General features: G+C 37.6%; 1 protein-coding gene across 1 annotated transcript; it reads left to right on the forward strand.

Annotated features, from left to right (window-relative positions):
* The first annotated feature begins 6,955 nt into the window (after positions 1 to 6,955).
* Positions 6,956 to 16,512, forward strand: LOC142353694 (uncharacterized). The gene is made up of 3 exons (XM_075406011.1): positions 6,956 to 8,850; positions 14,537 to 14,959; positions 15,333 to 16,512. The coding sequence occupies exons 1-3, from the start codon at positions 6,991 to 6,993 to the stop codon at positions 16,119 to 16,121; spliced, it is 3,072 nt and encodes a 1,023-aa protein (XP_075262126.1). The 5' UTR covers positions 6,956 to 6,990; the 3' UTR covers positions 16,122 to 16,512.
* Positions 16,513 to 19,395: the final 2,883 nt, after the last annotated feature.

Genomic DNA, 19,395 nt, shown 5'->3' on the forward strand with positions numbered 1-19,395 from the left:
ATTATTGGAGCGTTTGATAAAAACAATTAAAAGACGCTTAGGCTGCATGAAATTAGACAATAGAAATAAAACATTCACAATTAAAGAAGCAATAAAGTCAATTGTATATCAATTACGTATATGTAAACAAAAGACTACAAATGTAACACCTTTCCAAGCGCATTTTGGACGAAAGCCAAACACACCACTAAGTAATATAAGTACAACACCTAAATCATCTAATCTGTCATATGAAAACATTCTTCACCACTATTTAGACGCCGATACTGTCCCTGTTGAGGACTACCTGGATGACAATGGATGGGTGACGGGAGACAGAAGCGACATTCTAATTGAAGAAGCAATGCAAAGAGCACAAGTTGACGCCGGACGCCGCTACAACGGCGAACACAACAAATCTGTATCTCGCTTCTTATTACACCCAAAACTAAATAACCCCATCCCCAGATCGGAAAAGTCACTGGATTTGAAGCTCGCTCGCAAGGTGACTAAACGATCCAAACGAGACCTTCGCGGTCTTTGGGAAACACTGGCATCAGGAAGTACGGTTGTTCGTACATCGGATACGACAACCGTCATCAAAGAACCAGGAGTACCCGAAGTAAGTGTTCGCAATAGCGATATTGCTAAATTCGGTACTCGCGCCAAAAGGAATACTGAATTATGGCAATATGCGCAACGTCGACCCCTCCCATACGACAAAACCACGGAAGAAAAAATCGCACAGCACACGAAGGATCTAAAGAAAAAGTTTCGCGGGGAGATCAAAATTCGACACCGCCCAACACAGTCAGATGCAGCATCGGGCGTGTCATCTGCAAATAGTAACATCTCAAAAGCAATGTTGGCACGAAAACCACGAAAGCCCCAAGCCGGAGGAAAACGGTCACGTCACACATCGGTGAGTCTGAACACATCAAATGCATCGTCTGTTGCTGCCCCTTCAGTAACGTCTTCAACCACATCTCCATCAAATACTAGTACTAAACGAAACCGACGAGCCCCAGAATATTACGGATTTGAAAGTTCGGTCAATTCGGTTAGTGACGACTCAACAGCTCCGGTTTCCAAGAAACCGAAACGAACAAATCCGGTGATTGAGACAATTCTTCAAGAAGAAGCTACACGGCCGCCAGTTTCTGATACAGATTATGAACTGACGATTGCAAGCCCCTCTGCACCACCACCAGTGGGAACTTGGTCTCCTGAAGAGTACAATTACGAAGATTACGCTCGGGAAGTTAGCATGAGTGTATTCGATGCGGAAAACCAAATTTAAACTAAAACTATTTCAAACTTTCATTGTTAACTTAATGAATTATTTCCAATCTGTAATTGTTCAAATCTTTTCGGAATTGCCCTGCTTTTCCATTAATTTCGTGTTTTTGTTCAATTTTAATTCTCTATGTGTGTTAGTTCTACATTCCTTTAATTTGATGTTGCATTTGTAAAGCTAATTCGCGTATTATAAGTTGGATGGATTCGCATCACGTTTGTGCATTAATTTATATCGCGTGCATAAAATTTACTGCATATGTTGTCAGTTTCCGTTATGTTAGTTTTCTCTTACATTCGAGACTCAATTACATTAATCCTACGGCACTCATTTATCGCTACTCACTATGTATACTATCTACAATAACCAGTACATATTTTAAAACTATTCTAAATTTTATACTGATGCAGTTTAAAATTTTTCGCTCAGCGCAGGATATGTGGTACGGTTGTACCATAATTTAGTTCTCATTTAGTAAAATGTACTTAATTATTTTATACTTGTCCTTGTAAAACTAAAAGTCAATGTTCACATAATTATAAATTACCGCCGACTAAAAAGTCATTATTTCATACTGTTCACACCTCCCACTTTTACTCAACTATTCATTCTTTTGAATCTTCTTATTGAATTCAGTCGTTCGCAATCTAATCTCTTTTCCACTAGATAAAATCTTAGCGGATTTGAAGGAGAAATCCATCCTCATTTAATCTGTCTACATTCGCACCGCGATTGTAGTCAATTCTAAAAGTAACAATCCATTTGACGTTGGAAACTTGGATTCGCACCTCGAATCCATACATCTAAATCTACGTGGATTCACAACACGATTGTACCCTATAGCCAGGGTTATCACAAAATGAAAGCTAATTCTACAGGGAATATGCAGCTATATTTTTTTTATCCTGGCAAAGAATTGATTTTGAGATTTCGAGATAATTTGAAGGAAAAAATTGCTTGGCTATGGATCGAGATGTTTTCATTAAAGAGTTAATGTATCTAAGAAAATAGTGTTTATCCATAGATTAAAAGACCATATTGAACTATCGGTTCGATAAAGGAACGGTAATAAAGAATGAGAACGTTTCTACTCACGAACCTCCTAATTCTCGCGATCGCAAACACATGATTCGACAAGCAAGCGTTTTACAACCTTATCAACATGAAAAGTGAATGCCCAGGTAATTTAAAGAATCTGAGTTTTTGAACCTCTGATTCTGGAGCCAAAAATATGTCATTCGTTGACAGATCCACATGAGTTCATATTTCTTAACATTCAAATCTAAATGATTACAAGTGATCCACTTTTGCATCTGTCATTCAGAGTTTTGGCAGAGTACAAAAGTGTTGCATCATTGGCAAACATATCCATGTCAAAATATTTGCAAATATTTAAAAGAGTCGTTCGTATATATAATGAAAAGGAGAGGGCCGATTATTGATGAGAAACCTGAGAATGCTCCTTTGATGAACACAGTCTGTTGCCGGTTTAAGAAATCACTGCAGAACCAACTCACAATGATTCCTCTCACACCATAATTTTCCAGTTTCTCAATCGTCAAATCATGATTAAAGGTATGGAATTTTTCATTAAATTCAAGGAAAACACAAAACTTTTCAATTGACATGTTAAATCGTTGTTACTCAACTATCCCTGCGATTGGCAATACTCCACTGCACGTATTTCGAAAAACTAAATGTTTTTAATTGAATCGTTTGTTCATAAATCTATGCAAAGTGATATACATAGGTCGTTTCAAGACTATGCTAACAACAGGCAAGATTGATACTGGTCGATAATTAATCGCCGCAAATTTTGAGCCTTGTTTGAAAAGCGGAGTTACACTTGCCTTTTTGAGACAATTTGAAAAATTTTTTCGGGAAAATGAACTATTCATAAGTCCACTTAAGTACGGAAAAATAACCGGAAGCATAGGTTTCAGTATTTTCACAGATATACAATTGAGTCCAGTTGATTTATTGGCATTAAGTGTGGTAACTATTTTCTCTACCTCTTCATCACCCGCAGGAAAAAAAAACATTGACTTTACGGCTGGTGACAAAATAATTTTCGTCGAAGTCTGATCAAATTGTTCTCTTTCTTTTTGCCAGCAATGTTCGTGAAATACTCATTAAACAAATCAGCTACGGTCTCACCATCATCAATAGTAGCGTCACTTTCGATTCAAACTGAGCTTTGTTTGCTCTTTACCCGGTGACCGTTTATTCGTTTATGTCTCTGAAAATTTTGTCGTTTGTTGAAATTGTACACAGGACTTTGTTGTTATAATACTGGTGCTTCTTATTCGCGACTAGCCTGTTGACCGCTTTCATGACCAATTTGAATCCCGGAAGGAATCTGAATGTTTTCTTACTTTTTGATATTACTATTTCTTCTACTATTGCGCGATGAACTTCCTTATCAAGCCAAGATACTTTTCCTACATACAAGAAACTATTGTCTTTATTGTTGCATAACTCTGGACGACAGACACAAGAACATTTTCGAAAAATTCCATGTCAACATATGGCACATCATTACACTCTACACTATAAAGCTGTCTTTCGAGATCAAGCAACATTCTGCTATGATCAACTTCATTGTGGAGAAAGCTAACATGTTGCTTTCGCAAGCTCGGTCGGTTGCTCAAAACTTCATTTGGAGTTGTGACAGATGTAGCGTAGTCATCGGTTACAGTAACTAGAATAATTTTGCTACAGAAACATAATTCTTTTACACAATATATGATCAATCAGCGTAGATTATCTCTCGCCGATCCAGGTTGCCTCAGAAAGATTTGTGATTTATGAGATTATTCGTGTACTTTTCAGTCAGCTGTCTTGCTTGAGTCGGTCGATGTTCATATCACCCACTAAGTACAAGCAATCAATTTTTTCAGAGAATTCTTCCAGAATTTTATCAAAGTCCACAGTGAATTTTGCTTTGGAGTTGGATGGCAAACTATGATCACAGCCCAGAAAAAACGAATTATTCAAAACAGTCTTATATTTCAGCATTAAAGTTTTTTCAAACTCTGTAACAAATACTTCAACTTTAATAGAATCGTGCATATACAAATGTGCTCTGATGTTTCCTAACGTGACAACGGTTGAAAAAATATCGATTTTGAATTGAGTTGCAATCGATTCTTCCTCCAACGAGGTCTCTGTGAGACAAACGATAGTATTATTGAAGTTTTTGGTAACATGATATTGAAGTTCGTAAAATTTTTTTTAAAGACCGAAAAATGACATGATAAATAGTATGGTTTGTCAATGTAGAATTACTATAGCTATCAATACTATGAGTTTTGGAAAAGGAGAAAAATACCCTACTGAAAAGAACTGTTTGCCTGGTTTAAAGCTTTTTCGTTTAACATTTTAACAAATTTTAAGTTTGAAACCTGTAAAAGTTTTAGAACAATTCGAAAACGTAAATGGATAATCAAGACACGTTGCTGTATATTTGCATATCTGTTAATATTTACTTAACAAGTTTAAAACTCCTGACGATGGAAGTTATTGCGAAAACGTTCGAGTAATTTAGCAATTTTATATCAACTTTTAACACTTTTTAGCTATTCGACAATTTTGGGAAACGCTCTTTGAACATCATACAATGTGTTTAGCAATGTGCCATACAATGTGCATACAATGGTGTCAAATCATCGTTTAGATAAATTTTAGCTGATTAAGATTGCAGGTTTCTCTTGTTCCGCATCAATTCTATTTTCTCTCTTCGAACAAAACAAGCAATCAGTCTGCCTCGAAATTTGCTTGTCCCTCCAGTACTGGGGCACATGCTTGACTGCTCCTCTCTGAGATCTTGTAGTGAGCACAAAACCAGCAAAGGAATAGCCGGGCCAGGAAGTTCTTGGGGAAGCGTTCTGGGAGCCAGATCCTCGACCAGACAATGTAGCCATTCCCTTCACAGCCAACACCAGTGCACTCCACCATATGATAACTCCCATTCTCGTCAGCAGCTTGGGTTGACTTTTTGTATCCAGAACCATCGTTCAGCTTCCTCTGAAACTATTTAAAAGTTTATCACAACAATTAGGATGGCTACAATTGATGGAGGGCTACACTGTATGTGACCACTAAGCTGGGGGGGGGCTATAATGGGAAAGACCCCAAATGTCATCAAGCGAATGAAATATTAGCTGCAAAAGGAGACATTATGCAAGCAGATTACAGAACCGATAGATGGCAATGCGAGAGTGACATGATCGGTCGTGATATTTTTGGTTGTGATAGGTTTATATCAAGTTCCATAGGCCGCTGAGCCGTGGGTTAAAAATTAGATAATTACGCGTACCAATCATTTTTGCTTACAGTAGTTATCTCAACAGTTAGTGCTTCTAATTTTTCTTCTTTTGACATGGTCTAATTTTACGTCAGCTAATGTTCCGGACACCCTTCAAATAACCGGACACAGTCGGGTAAACCATTGATAAAAATCCAAGTTTACAACTGTTTTAGCAATGACATCTGTGGTTTTTAGAGCTGACCCTTGCTTGTGTTCGATCTGATCTTGTCAACTGAGACAAATTGTTTCTTGTTTCCTAGGTAATCAAACAAAACTTGAGGGAAACAGCCAACGACCCCGAGGTCTGAGACTTTTCTCAGCCGTTCGATGGGGTACTTTGTGCAAAGCGTTTGCCAAATGTGTTGAAAGCGGTGTTTTATATTCGTAGAATTTTTATGAACTGATTTAAATGAAAGCTAATTCTACAGGGATTATGCAGCTATGTTTTTTTTATCCTGGCGAAGAATTGATTTTGAGATTTCGAGATAATTTGAAGGAAAAAATTGCTTGGCTTTGGATCGAGATGTTTTTATTAAAGAGTAATGATCATAGCACAGAACTATTTATTAGTTAAGGTGAACCTTGTTTTGTGAATATTAATGTTGTCACCTCTCGGTAACATTGACCGTGGCAATGAATAAATGTGGTGTATAGGATCCAGCTACTCCGGAAGAGATTTCGCGCTATTCGATTGCGTTAGATAATTATCGTTTGGTATTATGGCCTCGTTGCTACTCTATATAATTCTGGAGCCTTTTTTTATTGCTCTCAAACGAAGTTTGTAGCAATTATATTAGTCCTGTCGATCTTTTTTATGCGCTTTTTTGCTTGACCAATTTTTCGTCTGACGCATTTGACTTTTCGTCCTCAAAAACGGGATAAACAGGTAGCGCCCAACGGGCATTAAGTGTTCTTAGAGTCTTTCAGCTCACTAGTCTTCAAGTATGCGATTCACAGAATCTGTTTTGGAGACTTATTTTTATGGTGCGAAGGGCGGTTCTTAGAGATTGACCCCCCTCCCACTGTTGCGACACCACCCCATTTGACAAACCACCCCATCAGCCACCCGGTGCACCACCCCCCCCCCCCGCTGCGCTCACTTACGCCCCTTCAATTAAGCTAAAGCTAGCCTCACTAAACCGTGCCTAGCTACTGAGCAATTCACTCGACGTTAGTCGGTCATATTCTAAATAGTTGGCTATTTTAGTAACTTTGGATGTTGATATTGACTTTTAATTATATGCCATTGTCTTAATTACGGTGTGGGATATATGGGAATGGGAAAACCCCAAGAATTGTTGAGCTGAGTTTGTTGAAATTAAAGTTGTCTGGTTTATAATTTTTTTATTGGTCTCTTAGCTCTTGCCGATCGATCAGGTTTTGGAATGGTAGTTTTAGAAGCCTAATGAATGAAAAAGGCATAGAAATTCTACGAGGGTTGAAGGAATGCGTAGATTTTGTAAGAGGATCGACAAAATCTCAGCTGAACGAAGAGAACCCTGGAGTAATATTATTTTTCATTAGAACAGAAGATTTGCTGCGTAGAGGGCTGAAACAGAAGCGAAATACAGATTATTACGACTTTTTTGCAACCTGCTTTCGAAAAGACATGGATTTTGCGGGGCATATTAAGCGGTTTGACGCTTTAAGTGAAATTAAGACCAGCACAGGAAAAGGACGAGCGCTTTTACGGCATATAGCGTCACAGAGTATTTTGTCATCCTTTTTCACTAGTAGCTTGATACCGAAACTTACCAGCACGTGGTATTCAGCGCAAGCCTACTTACGGGATGCAGGATTTGTAGAAAAATTTATTGCTATGGCCACTGACCTGGATTCGTTTAAGCTAAAATTTGAAATCAGATTGAGAGAAATAGATTTTTCATGGCCGTTTGAGGAAAATCTATTGCGCGTTAACGGCAAATATTGTTTGCCAACAGATAAACAGAGTCAGTATAACGGATTTGACGCTAGTTTTAATGGAGTAACCATAGAAAAACGAAAAGCCTCTGTTAGTAACAACGGCGATTTCTCTGAGCTAGAGAAGAAAATTTCAAAACTAGAAAATTGCTGCGATGAATTAGAAATTCAATTAACGAACAAAGACGATGAGCTGAGAAAAACGAAAGAAGAGATGGATTATTTAAGACAATTGACCATTATACTCCGATCTTCACCTGATGGTGCTAACACAAGCTTGTCATCTCTTGAATGTTCGAACCCAATACAGGAGGCGCATCTTCGCGGAGCTAATGTTGCGGCCCTCAAAACGGAGACTAATAGCGCCTGGGTAGATGAAATAATGGAACAACAAAAGAAACTTACTGAAGAAATTCAGTCTCATGCCTTATTGAAGCAAGCTATGCAAGACGCAAATTTAGAGCTAGAAGATAAAGTCCGTCAACTAACTGAAGAATTAAGTTCGCTGAAATCAGCTAAAAACCCTGTGAAAGATTCTAAAAGTTGCCAAACCGATGTTGTTGAAAGAGCCGATCAAGGAACCGATGCTTGCGAGTTCGGCGATGTCGATTTTATCTCCCAACAAGATAGTGACAGGATCTCAATTTTATCTTTTGGATCTGTAACCGATACCAAAAGTGAGAAGTCTTTAGTGGAAGAGCTGGAGAAATTGGGAAGAAAGTATTCCGAGGCTAGATTTCAGATTGCTGAACTTCAGGAATTCAAAGAGGAAAGTGGGCCATCCGGAAAAGTAAAAATGACGCCGCAGCGGGAAAAGCTCAAAAATTTAAAAGTCGAAAATGAGGAGCTGAAAACGAGGATTTTGGCCGTTGAACAGGAAATTTTAGATAAGGAAGAAAGTTTTCGAAATGTTCTCGCCAGAAACGAGGCAAACATTCAAGAACTTCATAAATTGCAAAATAGTTTGCAACTTCGAGACGACGATTTGAGTCTTCTGCAAAGTGAAAAATCGGATTTTGCTCGAGAGAACGAAATATTACAAAATAGTTTGGATTCTGTAACTAAAGAGGCCAAAGAGGGAACCTCAAAAGTAGCAGAATTAGAATCTCAGGTCAAAAAATTGACTTCTGATAATCTTCAATTGACAACTGAAAACACGAACCTCAACGAATTAGTGCAGCAGTATGGAACGGATAACTCGAAGTTTAAGGTTCAAATTTTGAATTTGACCGATGAACTAAATTGCGCGCTAGCCTCTGCCAAGAACCAGGTTGCTGCAATTACACAAGAACGAGATTCAATTCAGGTGTTGAATTTTGAGATCAAACGACAATTGATGCTGACAGTGAGTAACTTTTACATTTTTGCAGTATTTAATGGGAAAATCTTATTTTGCTGAGGTGTTTTGTATGAAGAAGCTTATTTTTAATTCCCTTAAAAGAGGTGCACATTTCCCGCGAGTAGAGCAAGTTATTTGCTGGATTGATTCTAAGTTTTGTACGCCTTAAATTGAAAACCAATAATTTATGAAACCAATAAATTATGAATTGTCCTCACCCAAATATTGGTGTTTCTAGATACTCATATTAGCGATCCAAAAAAAAAACAGTTCTTATAGTAGAAAGAGACAAAATCAGATAGACACAAGAAAAGTTACGGACTTCGTTTTGCTACTTTTTAGGACGGCATTGTCTCATGCACGCCCTTCTGGCGTGTGTCCTGCAGAGTGGTATGCATTTAAAAATTGTGACTATTGCGACTAAGATTCCCGACATTTTTGGGTCTCAAAGTTTTTAAAACGCAAATTTTTTGTTGGTAGTCAAGTTGTCTCGGCCTTTGTTGCATATATGTCAAAACTGATTATTTTGAGTTATAAAGTTTACCAGGAATGAACCTAGATATTATCTTTATTTTATTTGTCACGAAGCCATAGCTGAAACTATTATCAACACCATTGCAATTTTTTTGCAACCCAAGAAATGAATAGCTGACCGGACGATTATTAGGCTTGTCTTTGTTTTTTTTCCTTTTTATTACTGCTTTTTCTCATGCTCACCTCAAATCAGTTTTTATTTATTCTTTCCGTAATTTGTGGACAGTTGTGTACCACTTCTCATTTTTATTGAGTGAATTTTGTGTTTATTTGCATGATACTTTTTGTTCTGACATAACTTGCCTCACTCTCGAAGTGGCGTCCTCAAACCTGTCTATCAGAATATAGTTTTTAATTGCTCTGAAGTTTGTAGCAGTTATATTAGTCATGTCGGTCTTTTTTAATGCTATTTTTCGCTCGACCGATTTTTCGTCTGACCGATTTGATTTTCGTCCCAAAACGGGATAACAGGTAGCGCCCTGCGGGTATTAATTGCTCTTAGAGCTTTTCAGCGCACTAGTCTCCGAGTACAAGGTTCACTGAAACTGTTTTGGGGACTTATTCTTATGGTGTGAATGGCGTTTCTTTGAAATTACCCCCCCCCCCCCCAAGAAAAATCAGCCCACCTCTCCCGCAATCCCCATCCCGTGCACATCGTTCAGGTTGTAAGGGACCCGTGCAGCCAAAGATCCCGCATCAATCGTTGCCCCCCCCCGCTATGCTCACCTCACGCCCCTGTAATTAAGCTAAAGCTAGCCTCACTATACCGTAGCCAGCTGTGCCGCTCGTTTGAGAGCAATTCGCTCCGACGTTAGTCGGTTATGTTTAAATTGATCGTTCATATGTCCCAAAAAATATGCTGTTTCAAACAAAGCCGAAATTTACTGCGACGTCTAATAAATGTTTAAAAGTAATTCATTGAATGAAAATGATTGGAACTGCAACTCGTTTTTTCTGAAGCGTCTGTGGCAATAGAATCCTAATTTTTCGAATTGGAGGATACCGCATCACAAAATTTAGTGAGCAAAAGTCTTGGAACTTAGCTTGTCAACTTAGCTGTCGTTGACAATCTACAGTTAACAGTGTGCATTCTGCAGTACTGTCTCGGGCCAATCAAATGGTTCGTTCTTTTTCATCAAACTCCTTCTGACTAAGTCACCAAATCTTTTTAGGATTTGAATACCGTTCAACGTACAACTTTCGAACGTATAATTGTTAGCTTTTAAACGGACAGCACATGTGATAAAAATTGGGAATTAAGCGAGTAGTCGAAAGCAGTTGAACACTGCCTGTGTTGGGTGAACATATCAATCATCGGCTGAAGTTGATATCGGTGAGAAATGGAATAAAAGCAACAGAGGGCTTTGAGTTTTATGAAAAACGATTAAAGACCGATGGGACGCAGCACCATCACTGCTGACTCAACACATAATCTGTAGATAATTGATAATGCAGTTATCACTAACTGCTTGAGAAATAAATTCATCGAGAAAGAAATTTGGTTGATATTGATAACTCAATGCTTGAGAAATAAATTCATCGAGAAAGAAATTGATATTGATAACTCAATGAGTAGCATCATTTTCGGCAGCTACCTGATCTTGGTTAAATCTATCTTCGGAAGAGTTTGGAGCAGTCCTGAAGTACCGGTTTTGTGTTCCACTGTATGAAGTTGTGAGGAAGTTTGAAAATCTTTACTGGGGATAAATTGGGTGACCACACAGTGTCCAACAACGGACGTTGAAACATGAAGGCGTAGCGAACCATACGTGGAGAATTACTGTCACAATGTAGATGAAGATTTTGCTGCCCGAGAACAACCGGAGGCCAAATGTCATGTGCCAAGTTGGAAAGCAGGCCAATCAACGACATAGGACGTGATAATAGCAATCAATTATCAGATGTGGCAAAATTTCTCTAATAGCGTTGACTTCTGAAAGACTATAGCTCAACTCGACTCTCTGAAGCAGTTGACATCACAACAATTTGGATCCAATGAGATTCTCGCTTATCGTCTGCATCTTTTGCCCGTAATGCCATCCAATGAGTGGACAAAACAACCAACGAATTCGAGTCATAATGGAAGTCGAGATCACTAGAAAATGAAATGCAGTAAAGAGGAAGATGGAGACCAAGAGATGAAATTACGAGATACACCATGGCAGCAAAAATATACAGGCACCTGAAGATGGGTTAAAGAAACGAAAGAAGCATCAAGGAAAGCAACATCATGACTTCCAATCAGTTCTCTAGAAAAGTGTCATTTTTCTTTATGGACTTTATTCTGGCCATTTTGCTGCCTTCGAAACCTTCTCTTGCGGACCTTCTCAAAAAATTGCGGGCAGTCCCCGATATCTAAATTCAACATATTTGCTGAGAATCCGTCGGACTGTTTTTCTGGAAAATATTTTGTGGGAGAAATAGTTACTCGTCCAATGTTAAGCTTTCTAATTCGGGTTTTGGATGTTTAAAAACATCATTTATTAACATTTTAAGATTTTTTGACTTTTTTGGGGCCTTCCTGGCACTTTAGCCGGGAAATTTTGTTTTTGGTGCATTTTGTTTGCACGCTGTGTCAGAATCTCTTCTAAATTTGTTTTTGTATTTTTATCAATATAAATCCGCCATTTCGTTGCGCATTTATTTGGCACGCAGTAAAAATCTTTTCTGTGTAAGCGGAGAAAACTATGAAGGAATCTCTTTGAGAACCTCAGTTAATTTTTTTGTTTTTCCCGAATCAAGAACACGAGTCATGATGTACGTAGCTTTTTTGGTATCATAGTTTAGGTATTTTAATTATATGTATTTAATTTAAGTTTGATACAGGTGTTGTAAGAGTGTTTCTTTTTGAAAAATAATCTCTGGACCCGTTTTGCGCTTTTGTTCCAAAAAATTTTCCATTTCACTTGTCGATTGACTTTTTCACGCCCGGCTTGTTTATTTTTGTGTCCTCTAAATTGCTCTTATCAGCAAATTAAGTCTTTGATTGAAATGAAATCATTGCGAAATTACTGAGTGAGGGTAAAATTGTGCTTCTGATAGCACTTGATTTGAGCTCAGCATTTGATACTGTCAACTTTACTATCTTACTTTCAATTTTAGAACGTTGTCATGGAATAAAAGGCACCGTACTGAAGTTTTTTACTGCATACCTGCACAACAGGAAAACACGTGTAGTAATTGAAGATAAATGGTCTGGAAGCATCACAACGCACTGGCGTACCACAAGGTTCGATGCCCGTACCCGTTTTATGTACCGTTTATTTAATCCCGTTGTTTCATTTTTTGGATGGTTTGAACATTTACTATCACTTTTATGCAGATGACAGCCAGTTAATGTTCGAGTATAACAACAATCAATCTGAAATTAGCGAAACAGTTAGAAAAATCAGCTCAGTCATTGAGTCCTTGAAATTAAAAATCAACCAAGAAAAAACAGAGGTTATTTTCTTAAAAGCAAGAGATCAGCTTTTCGTGTTCCTTCTGAAATGGAAATTAATGACACTAAAGTGAAGGTCTGTTTGGAAATTCAACTACTAGGGATTAAACTTGATGGTCATTCCAATTATGCAACTCAAGTGAATGAAGTTTGTAAACAATGCTACATACAGCTTCGAAAACTTTACTCTATCAGAAAGCATGTTAACTATGAACAGCGGAAAGAACTTGCTTAATGCTTTATCTTGTCAGCCATGGACGACTGCAATTAAATGTATATCAAACTTGATAAAGGCCTCCTACGAAAACTGCAAAGATTCCAGAATGCTGCAGCAAGGTTCGTATATGGATGCACGAGTTCCAAAAGCGCCACTGCGCTGAAAAAATTTCATTGGTTACCCGTAGACTTCCGAATATCATATAAGATCCTATGCATGATGCACAAGGTGAATAGCACAACAGCACCCTCGTACCTTTTGCAGTTCTTTTCTCGAAACGTCACATCATCACATCACAAAAGGAAGTTGTTCAGACTACCCAAATGCAAGAATAAAATTACAAAAAGAAGCTTTAGCTACCAAGGAGCGAAACAATGGAACGAGCTACCTGAATATCTACGACAGACGAAAGACTATTCGACTTTCAAAAACTGTTCTGCCTGAAAACCCATTTCTGCCAAGCTTTCTGAAACTATGACATTGATCTCCAGCAACAACCACTCTTGGGAACATAAAGAGTGGTCAAAAGCCCTTTCATCATCATCAATTCTGTTGCTGAAGATTGTAAGATAGGAGACTAGCCGGATCTGTTAGCCGAGTCATTAACGGGTGCGAACCCTTCCATAGTGGGATTTTTACAACCCCTCTGAATTAAATAGCTCTGCCTGTCGTTGGAGAGCAATTTGTTTTTGCGTTAGTTGGTTTGTTTTCTCATTAAAGTTTTCATCAGTACTGGAGATAACGGTGAAATGTAGTTGAATTCTTTTGCGCTAGAATTTTTGTTTTACTGCTTAATATATTACAATTGAATCAGATCTAATTTGATTTAATTGGCAGTTTAATCAATTGTGTTATTATTGGATTAAAAAATGGAATGAATACATGTGTGAATCGGTTGGTGTTCAAGAGGGTTTCCGAGACTAATCGGTGTTTTCGTTTTAATGTTGTTCTTACTTGTTTACTTATAATCTTATTGATGCTTGATGATCAGGATTTGGGTGTTATAGCTTCGCTTTTGTGATAACATTCTGTTCTACTGGATACTGGCAAAGTTTGTAGGTCATTTTTTTTGTTTTCAAACATCTTAGCGCAAGTTACGGTTGTGGATTTTAATTTTTCGCTCCCCATTATATTAATGAGATCTACCCTCTTTGTAAATGGGATGATATCATGCCATCATTTTATATTATTTGTTCGAGGAGGAACAACAAAACATTTTGTCCTCAAATGGTAGTAGCTACTAACTTTTGATGACCTGATTTTTATCCAATGACAATCTTGTATTAACCGTTGACTATTTTTCTCCTTAGATTGAAGCCACAGAAGGAACTGCAAGACACTTTTTCTAAATAATAATAACATACAAAATAGGGTGCTAAGATCTCGCTGCAGATACTGTACGTACTCGTCGTACAATTCAAATTAGACTGGACTGATCTGTTCTGTCTTTTAGGAGAACTTTGTTGTGTTGGTAATTAGTTTTATTGTGCAATCTAATTTAGGAAAAGTCTCACAAAGACGTGCTCTCAGAAAAAACGAAACAGATTGACATGTTGTCTGAAAAGCTAATGTCTTTAACCAAAGAAAAAGATGTCATGTGGCAGCAACTAGACAGGGTCCAAGAAATCAGCCAGTCGACATTAATTGGAGGATGGGTCAATGAGAATGACGTGAAACATTGCGCACTGTGCAAAAATAATTTCACTTTTCGTGTGCGAAAGCATCACTGCAGAAGTTGTGGAAACGTGTTTTGTTTGAATTGCGCCAATAACTTCATATCAGTGGCGCATTCTAGCAAAAAGGAGCGTGTCTGTATAACTTGTTTCAATAACAGAAAGGATGCGAGGATTCTATTGAGCCATCAGAAGTTGAATTCTCCGAACTTGGACACGATTGAACAACAGAAATTTAAAGACGATGTCAAGGTATGTGAAATCGTTACTATTAGGCCGAGTTGGTTGATGTTTATGCTGGGAAATCTATCCTGCAATAGTTAAGTAAGCGATCTTGTAAAAATCTTTGAACGCTGTTTTTTCAAGATGGATAAATGTAGAACATCTGTATTTTTTTGAAAGTTCAGAACAATTACTCGGATCTTGAAATTCGAGAGTTCATTTTACCTGCAACTGCTCGTGACAGTATTTTAAGATGACAGAAGTGTGCAAATTCTGAAGATCATTTAGAATTTATCAGGTTTGTGAAGGTCTGTGAATGTGATAAAACAACGCAAACATCACCAAAGATATTGTCAAAATTTTGTTTGTTGAAATACCTGATATAGCGCAATTTGTGATTTAGGAAGCATTTGAAAGATCAATGACGAGGAAAGGAATGACTCACAGTGCATCGTCTATCATTGAGAGCAGTTATCGCTGGTCTCCCAGGGGATCAGTGGACAGTGGTCTGGTTCCTCCGCAACTGCCCAGATCTGCAACTATGAACCCTCTGTTCTCTTCAGCCATGTCAGTTAGCAGCAGTGGGTTTAACCAAAGTGGAAACCAGAACGACTCGCCTTTGGTCGAGAGCTCAAGTCGACCCCAATCTCCAGGTCAACGCGGAACCCTATGCCATGATCGTTCCATATCAATCGCGTCCTTAGATAACCCGATTGTCGACATTATCAAAACTTTGACCAATTGTCCTCAAGAGGAAACTCTTTATGGACCTTGTGAGAAATCAGGACAAATTATTCTATCACCTGGTGAAAATCGAGCCATTCCTCTACAAGCCGATTGTTGTGGATCAACTATTGCTTGGGAATTCTCTTCAGAACCGAAAAGTGTTCAGTTCGCGATGGCGTTTCGAGAGAACTCGCAGGTTCTTTCGGACGAATCGTGGCAAGGACAGGATTCGGACGATAACCATAGTGGTGGATCCTCACACGGTGCTTCAAGCTCATATCAGAAAAGTGCTATTAACAAGTCACCGTTCCACGTTATGATTCCAGTTATAACTTGCAAGGCACACTTAGAACCGGTCAAAGGTACACTTTTGGTCCGGAAGCCGGGAACTTACACTATATACTTTGACAACTCTTTGAGCAAATACACTTCCAAAAAGATTGTATACTTTGTGAGTATTAGCTAATTTGTCAAGACTTTTATCTAAGAAGCTATTTTCTGAATTGTCATCTATTCTATCTAAGCCTTCATAATGCAGGTGTTTTACAAATTTCACAATACCTACGATAACGAGATGCGTGAACTCATCAGGTTTTATACTAAAGGTTTGAACAGAATAGATAAAAATGTGATGTGAAAATTGATTTAATGAAAAATTTAAAGTTGTTAATTGTCCGATAAGCTACATGATGTATCGTGTTGTGTAATCTGATAAATGTAATTTGATTTTTTTTCCTCAAACAAATGGCTGCAGTAGTTCTATCTCAAAATCTGTCTCTTTTCATTTTTCGTCGTTGTTTTTAGCTTTAAATTGAGAAAAACAGTGGAAAAAATCTTGGAACTGTTTCTTGCACGCTCGACTGATTATCAAAAGTTATTTATGACATTTTAACCTCTATTATTGTATATATAAATCGGAAAAGCCAGTCCCTTCTCTTCTATGAACTCAACGAAATAAAAAAACACGGAGTAACGAAACAGTTCCAGTTTATGATTATTGCTAGTAGATTTTAGGGGCATTATAAGTGTTCTACTTCCAATGCAGTTTACTAATTCGTGTTATCATTGACTTTCGAAAAACAGCCGAATAGATTTGTCGAAAAATAACGATTCAACTTAATTGGTGCAGGAGTTGATAGCTCAGCTAACTATTACGTATTTTTAATAAAAAAAGCAAATTGGTGGAATAGCTTTGAGGTCATTAATTGTCTGACTTGAGATCAAAGAGTTCGCTGAGCTCAGAAAATATAGAAGTTTTGAAAGTGGCAATGAGTAACTCAAATTATTTTCAATTCCATATAAAGCTATATTTTGTTTTTAATTGCCGTATTTGAATTATAATTTGTAGTAGTTAATTAAATGCTTAAGTGAAGACAGAAGTTACCCACAAGGTTTCAGGAAAATTTTCCGATAACGAGTTACCATTAAAAAATATTTTGTTTGCTACATGACGTCCGGACTTTTGATTCTCATATTTTATGGTTTATGGTGAAAACTGCCACTCCCTGGGCCTTAGTCCTGTTGGGTTACGAAATTTTAATTGACCGTTTTATAAGAAATAGTTTAAAAATTCTCAGTTTTTGTTAGCTAATTGGAATCGTTAGCGCCCTTGAGTATTTCAGTTTTTCGTGCTTTAAATATCTCGCTCAGATTTCAGAAAGAATGTATAACTCCAATTCAATTTAATAGATCACAGTTCAACTAGTTATCTGTTTTTAGTTAGTTTTTTGCATCGGTTTTTAGAAAAATTTTGCAAATCTATGGCAGCTACTTTCTGGCATCATACCTACTATTTTTAATTGCTCTGAAACAAAGTTTGTATCGATTTTATTACTCCTGTGGTCTTTTCTATGCGATTGTTCGCTTGACCGATTTTTCTTCTGAGCTATTTAAGTTTTCGTCCTCAAAAACGGGATAAACAGATAACGCCCGGCGGGTATTAAGTTTGCTTAAAAATTTCTTTCCTTTCGGCTGGCTTAAGTATATGATTCACGGAATCCGTTTTGGAGGTTAAGTCATGGTGTGAAGGCTGGTTCTTTGAGTTTGACGCCCACCACGCTTGATCCCCGTTCCTCCCACATCTACCTCCTTCAATTAGGCTAACGCTGGCCTGACTTAACCGTAGCCAGTTACTGACAACCGCTCACTAGTCGTTTAAGAGCAATTCGTCCGACATTATTCGTTTATGTTTTTCCTTTCCTTCCTACCCCTCCTGAGAATCGTTTTTAGCAAATTTTGCATTATTTTAGATGCGTCTAGGAAATTGTGGTGCTTAATCATTGGCGTTCCACTTAAATTGCAGTCGTTATTGCTCAAAATTACCGTATAAATCTTCTTAATTGATGTGAAATAATTCGAAGGGTTTATTGTGCTTCAGTTTTCTCAGATTTGGTGTATTGATTTTTTCTGATTTTTTTCTCAGCCATTTCGACTCCTAGATTCCCCAAGCCCATGCTGCTACTACAAGCCAAGAGCGCACTTTTCACTTTAGAGCGATTCGCGCGACGTCAGTCTGTTATGTTTATAGTTACCTTTTATCTTATAAATAACGCGGCAATTGAATGCAGCTGTAAAAAGAGTAGTTTTCCAGTTCTCCTTGCTCCTTTATATTAAGCAAGATTGAGTACAGGCTTATCTTTTCAGTCATGGTTTTTTTCTGAAAGCTCTGTGATCATTTTATTAAGAGGAGCATATTGCTTTAATTTTTATTAGAAACGCTGATATAGCTAATCGAAGGAAACAATGATCATATTCGAAATGAATTATTTTGTTCGAACGGTCGCTGGAAGTTTCGACTTTTCTACAAGACCAAAGCACAAAGAAGACCAAATTGTTTGCTTTAGCATTCTTGAGGGCGTGCATATTTGTCCACAGAAACTGGTGGGAAATTAGTAAAGCTCAGCAATAGTATTTCCCTATTGAGAATTTAGTAAAGCTGATCTGTCAAATGTTGGTGAGCTCAGAGAATTGATCAAAAATGATAAAAAATATTTGATCTAAAATATTTTTTAATGCAAATCACTATTTGCACCAGAATTACCCCTTGCTGGGAGATTCTCTACAATGGAAGAACAATCAGAAAACTATTTAATTGCGCTCAAAAAAAGTCTTTGACAATTATTACGGAGGGCCTAATTTTTTTTAAGTTTGGAACTCAGAAGGATAAAAACGATTAAGTTAACATTACGTGGCAAAAATGCACCTTGCTGTTTTTGATATCATTTGGTGTTTCGAGGACAACAGTAACAACATCTGGTCACCAATTTTCACTTTGTGTCAATTCTATTCTTGATGAAAAATGGGTATCTTAATTGTGGACATCACTCGTATTCACGGGTAAACGTAGCATTTGTCCATAATTATCACGTAATTTCCCTGAATGTTTGCTCGAATTTTTTTTTACTTATTACTGCAGTCTCAATTCAATGACCTAAATGTTTTTGTGAACCGTGATATGGTTAGTTGCTTCACCAATTAGGCTTTTTTTTCCATTTTGGTCTAGTTATCAATATCGTATTTATTAGAGACGGCAACCATGGAAAAAGTGACGAGTGGAAAAGTGTTACTAGGGTTGTTGACAAGAGGGAAAATGCTTTGTCCGTGCTTGCCGAAAATCCGACACCGTGTGGCATTGTGAAGATTATTTCTACTTGAAGCAAATTTGAACTAATTTAGCTTAGTGTCATTAATGTTTAAACGCTTGTAAACCTAATCGTAAAACGTGGGCGTGAAAAGAGCGA

Source organism: Convolutriloba macropyga, chromosome 14 (assembly GCF_964194025.1).
Source record: "Convolutriloba macropyga chromosome 14, txConMacr16.3, whole genome shotgun sequence".
Taxonomy (NCBI): Eukaryota; Metazoa; Xenacoelomorpha; order Acoela; family Convolutidae; genus Convolutriloba; species Convolutriloba macropyga.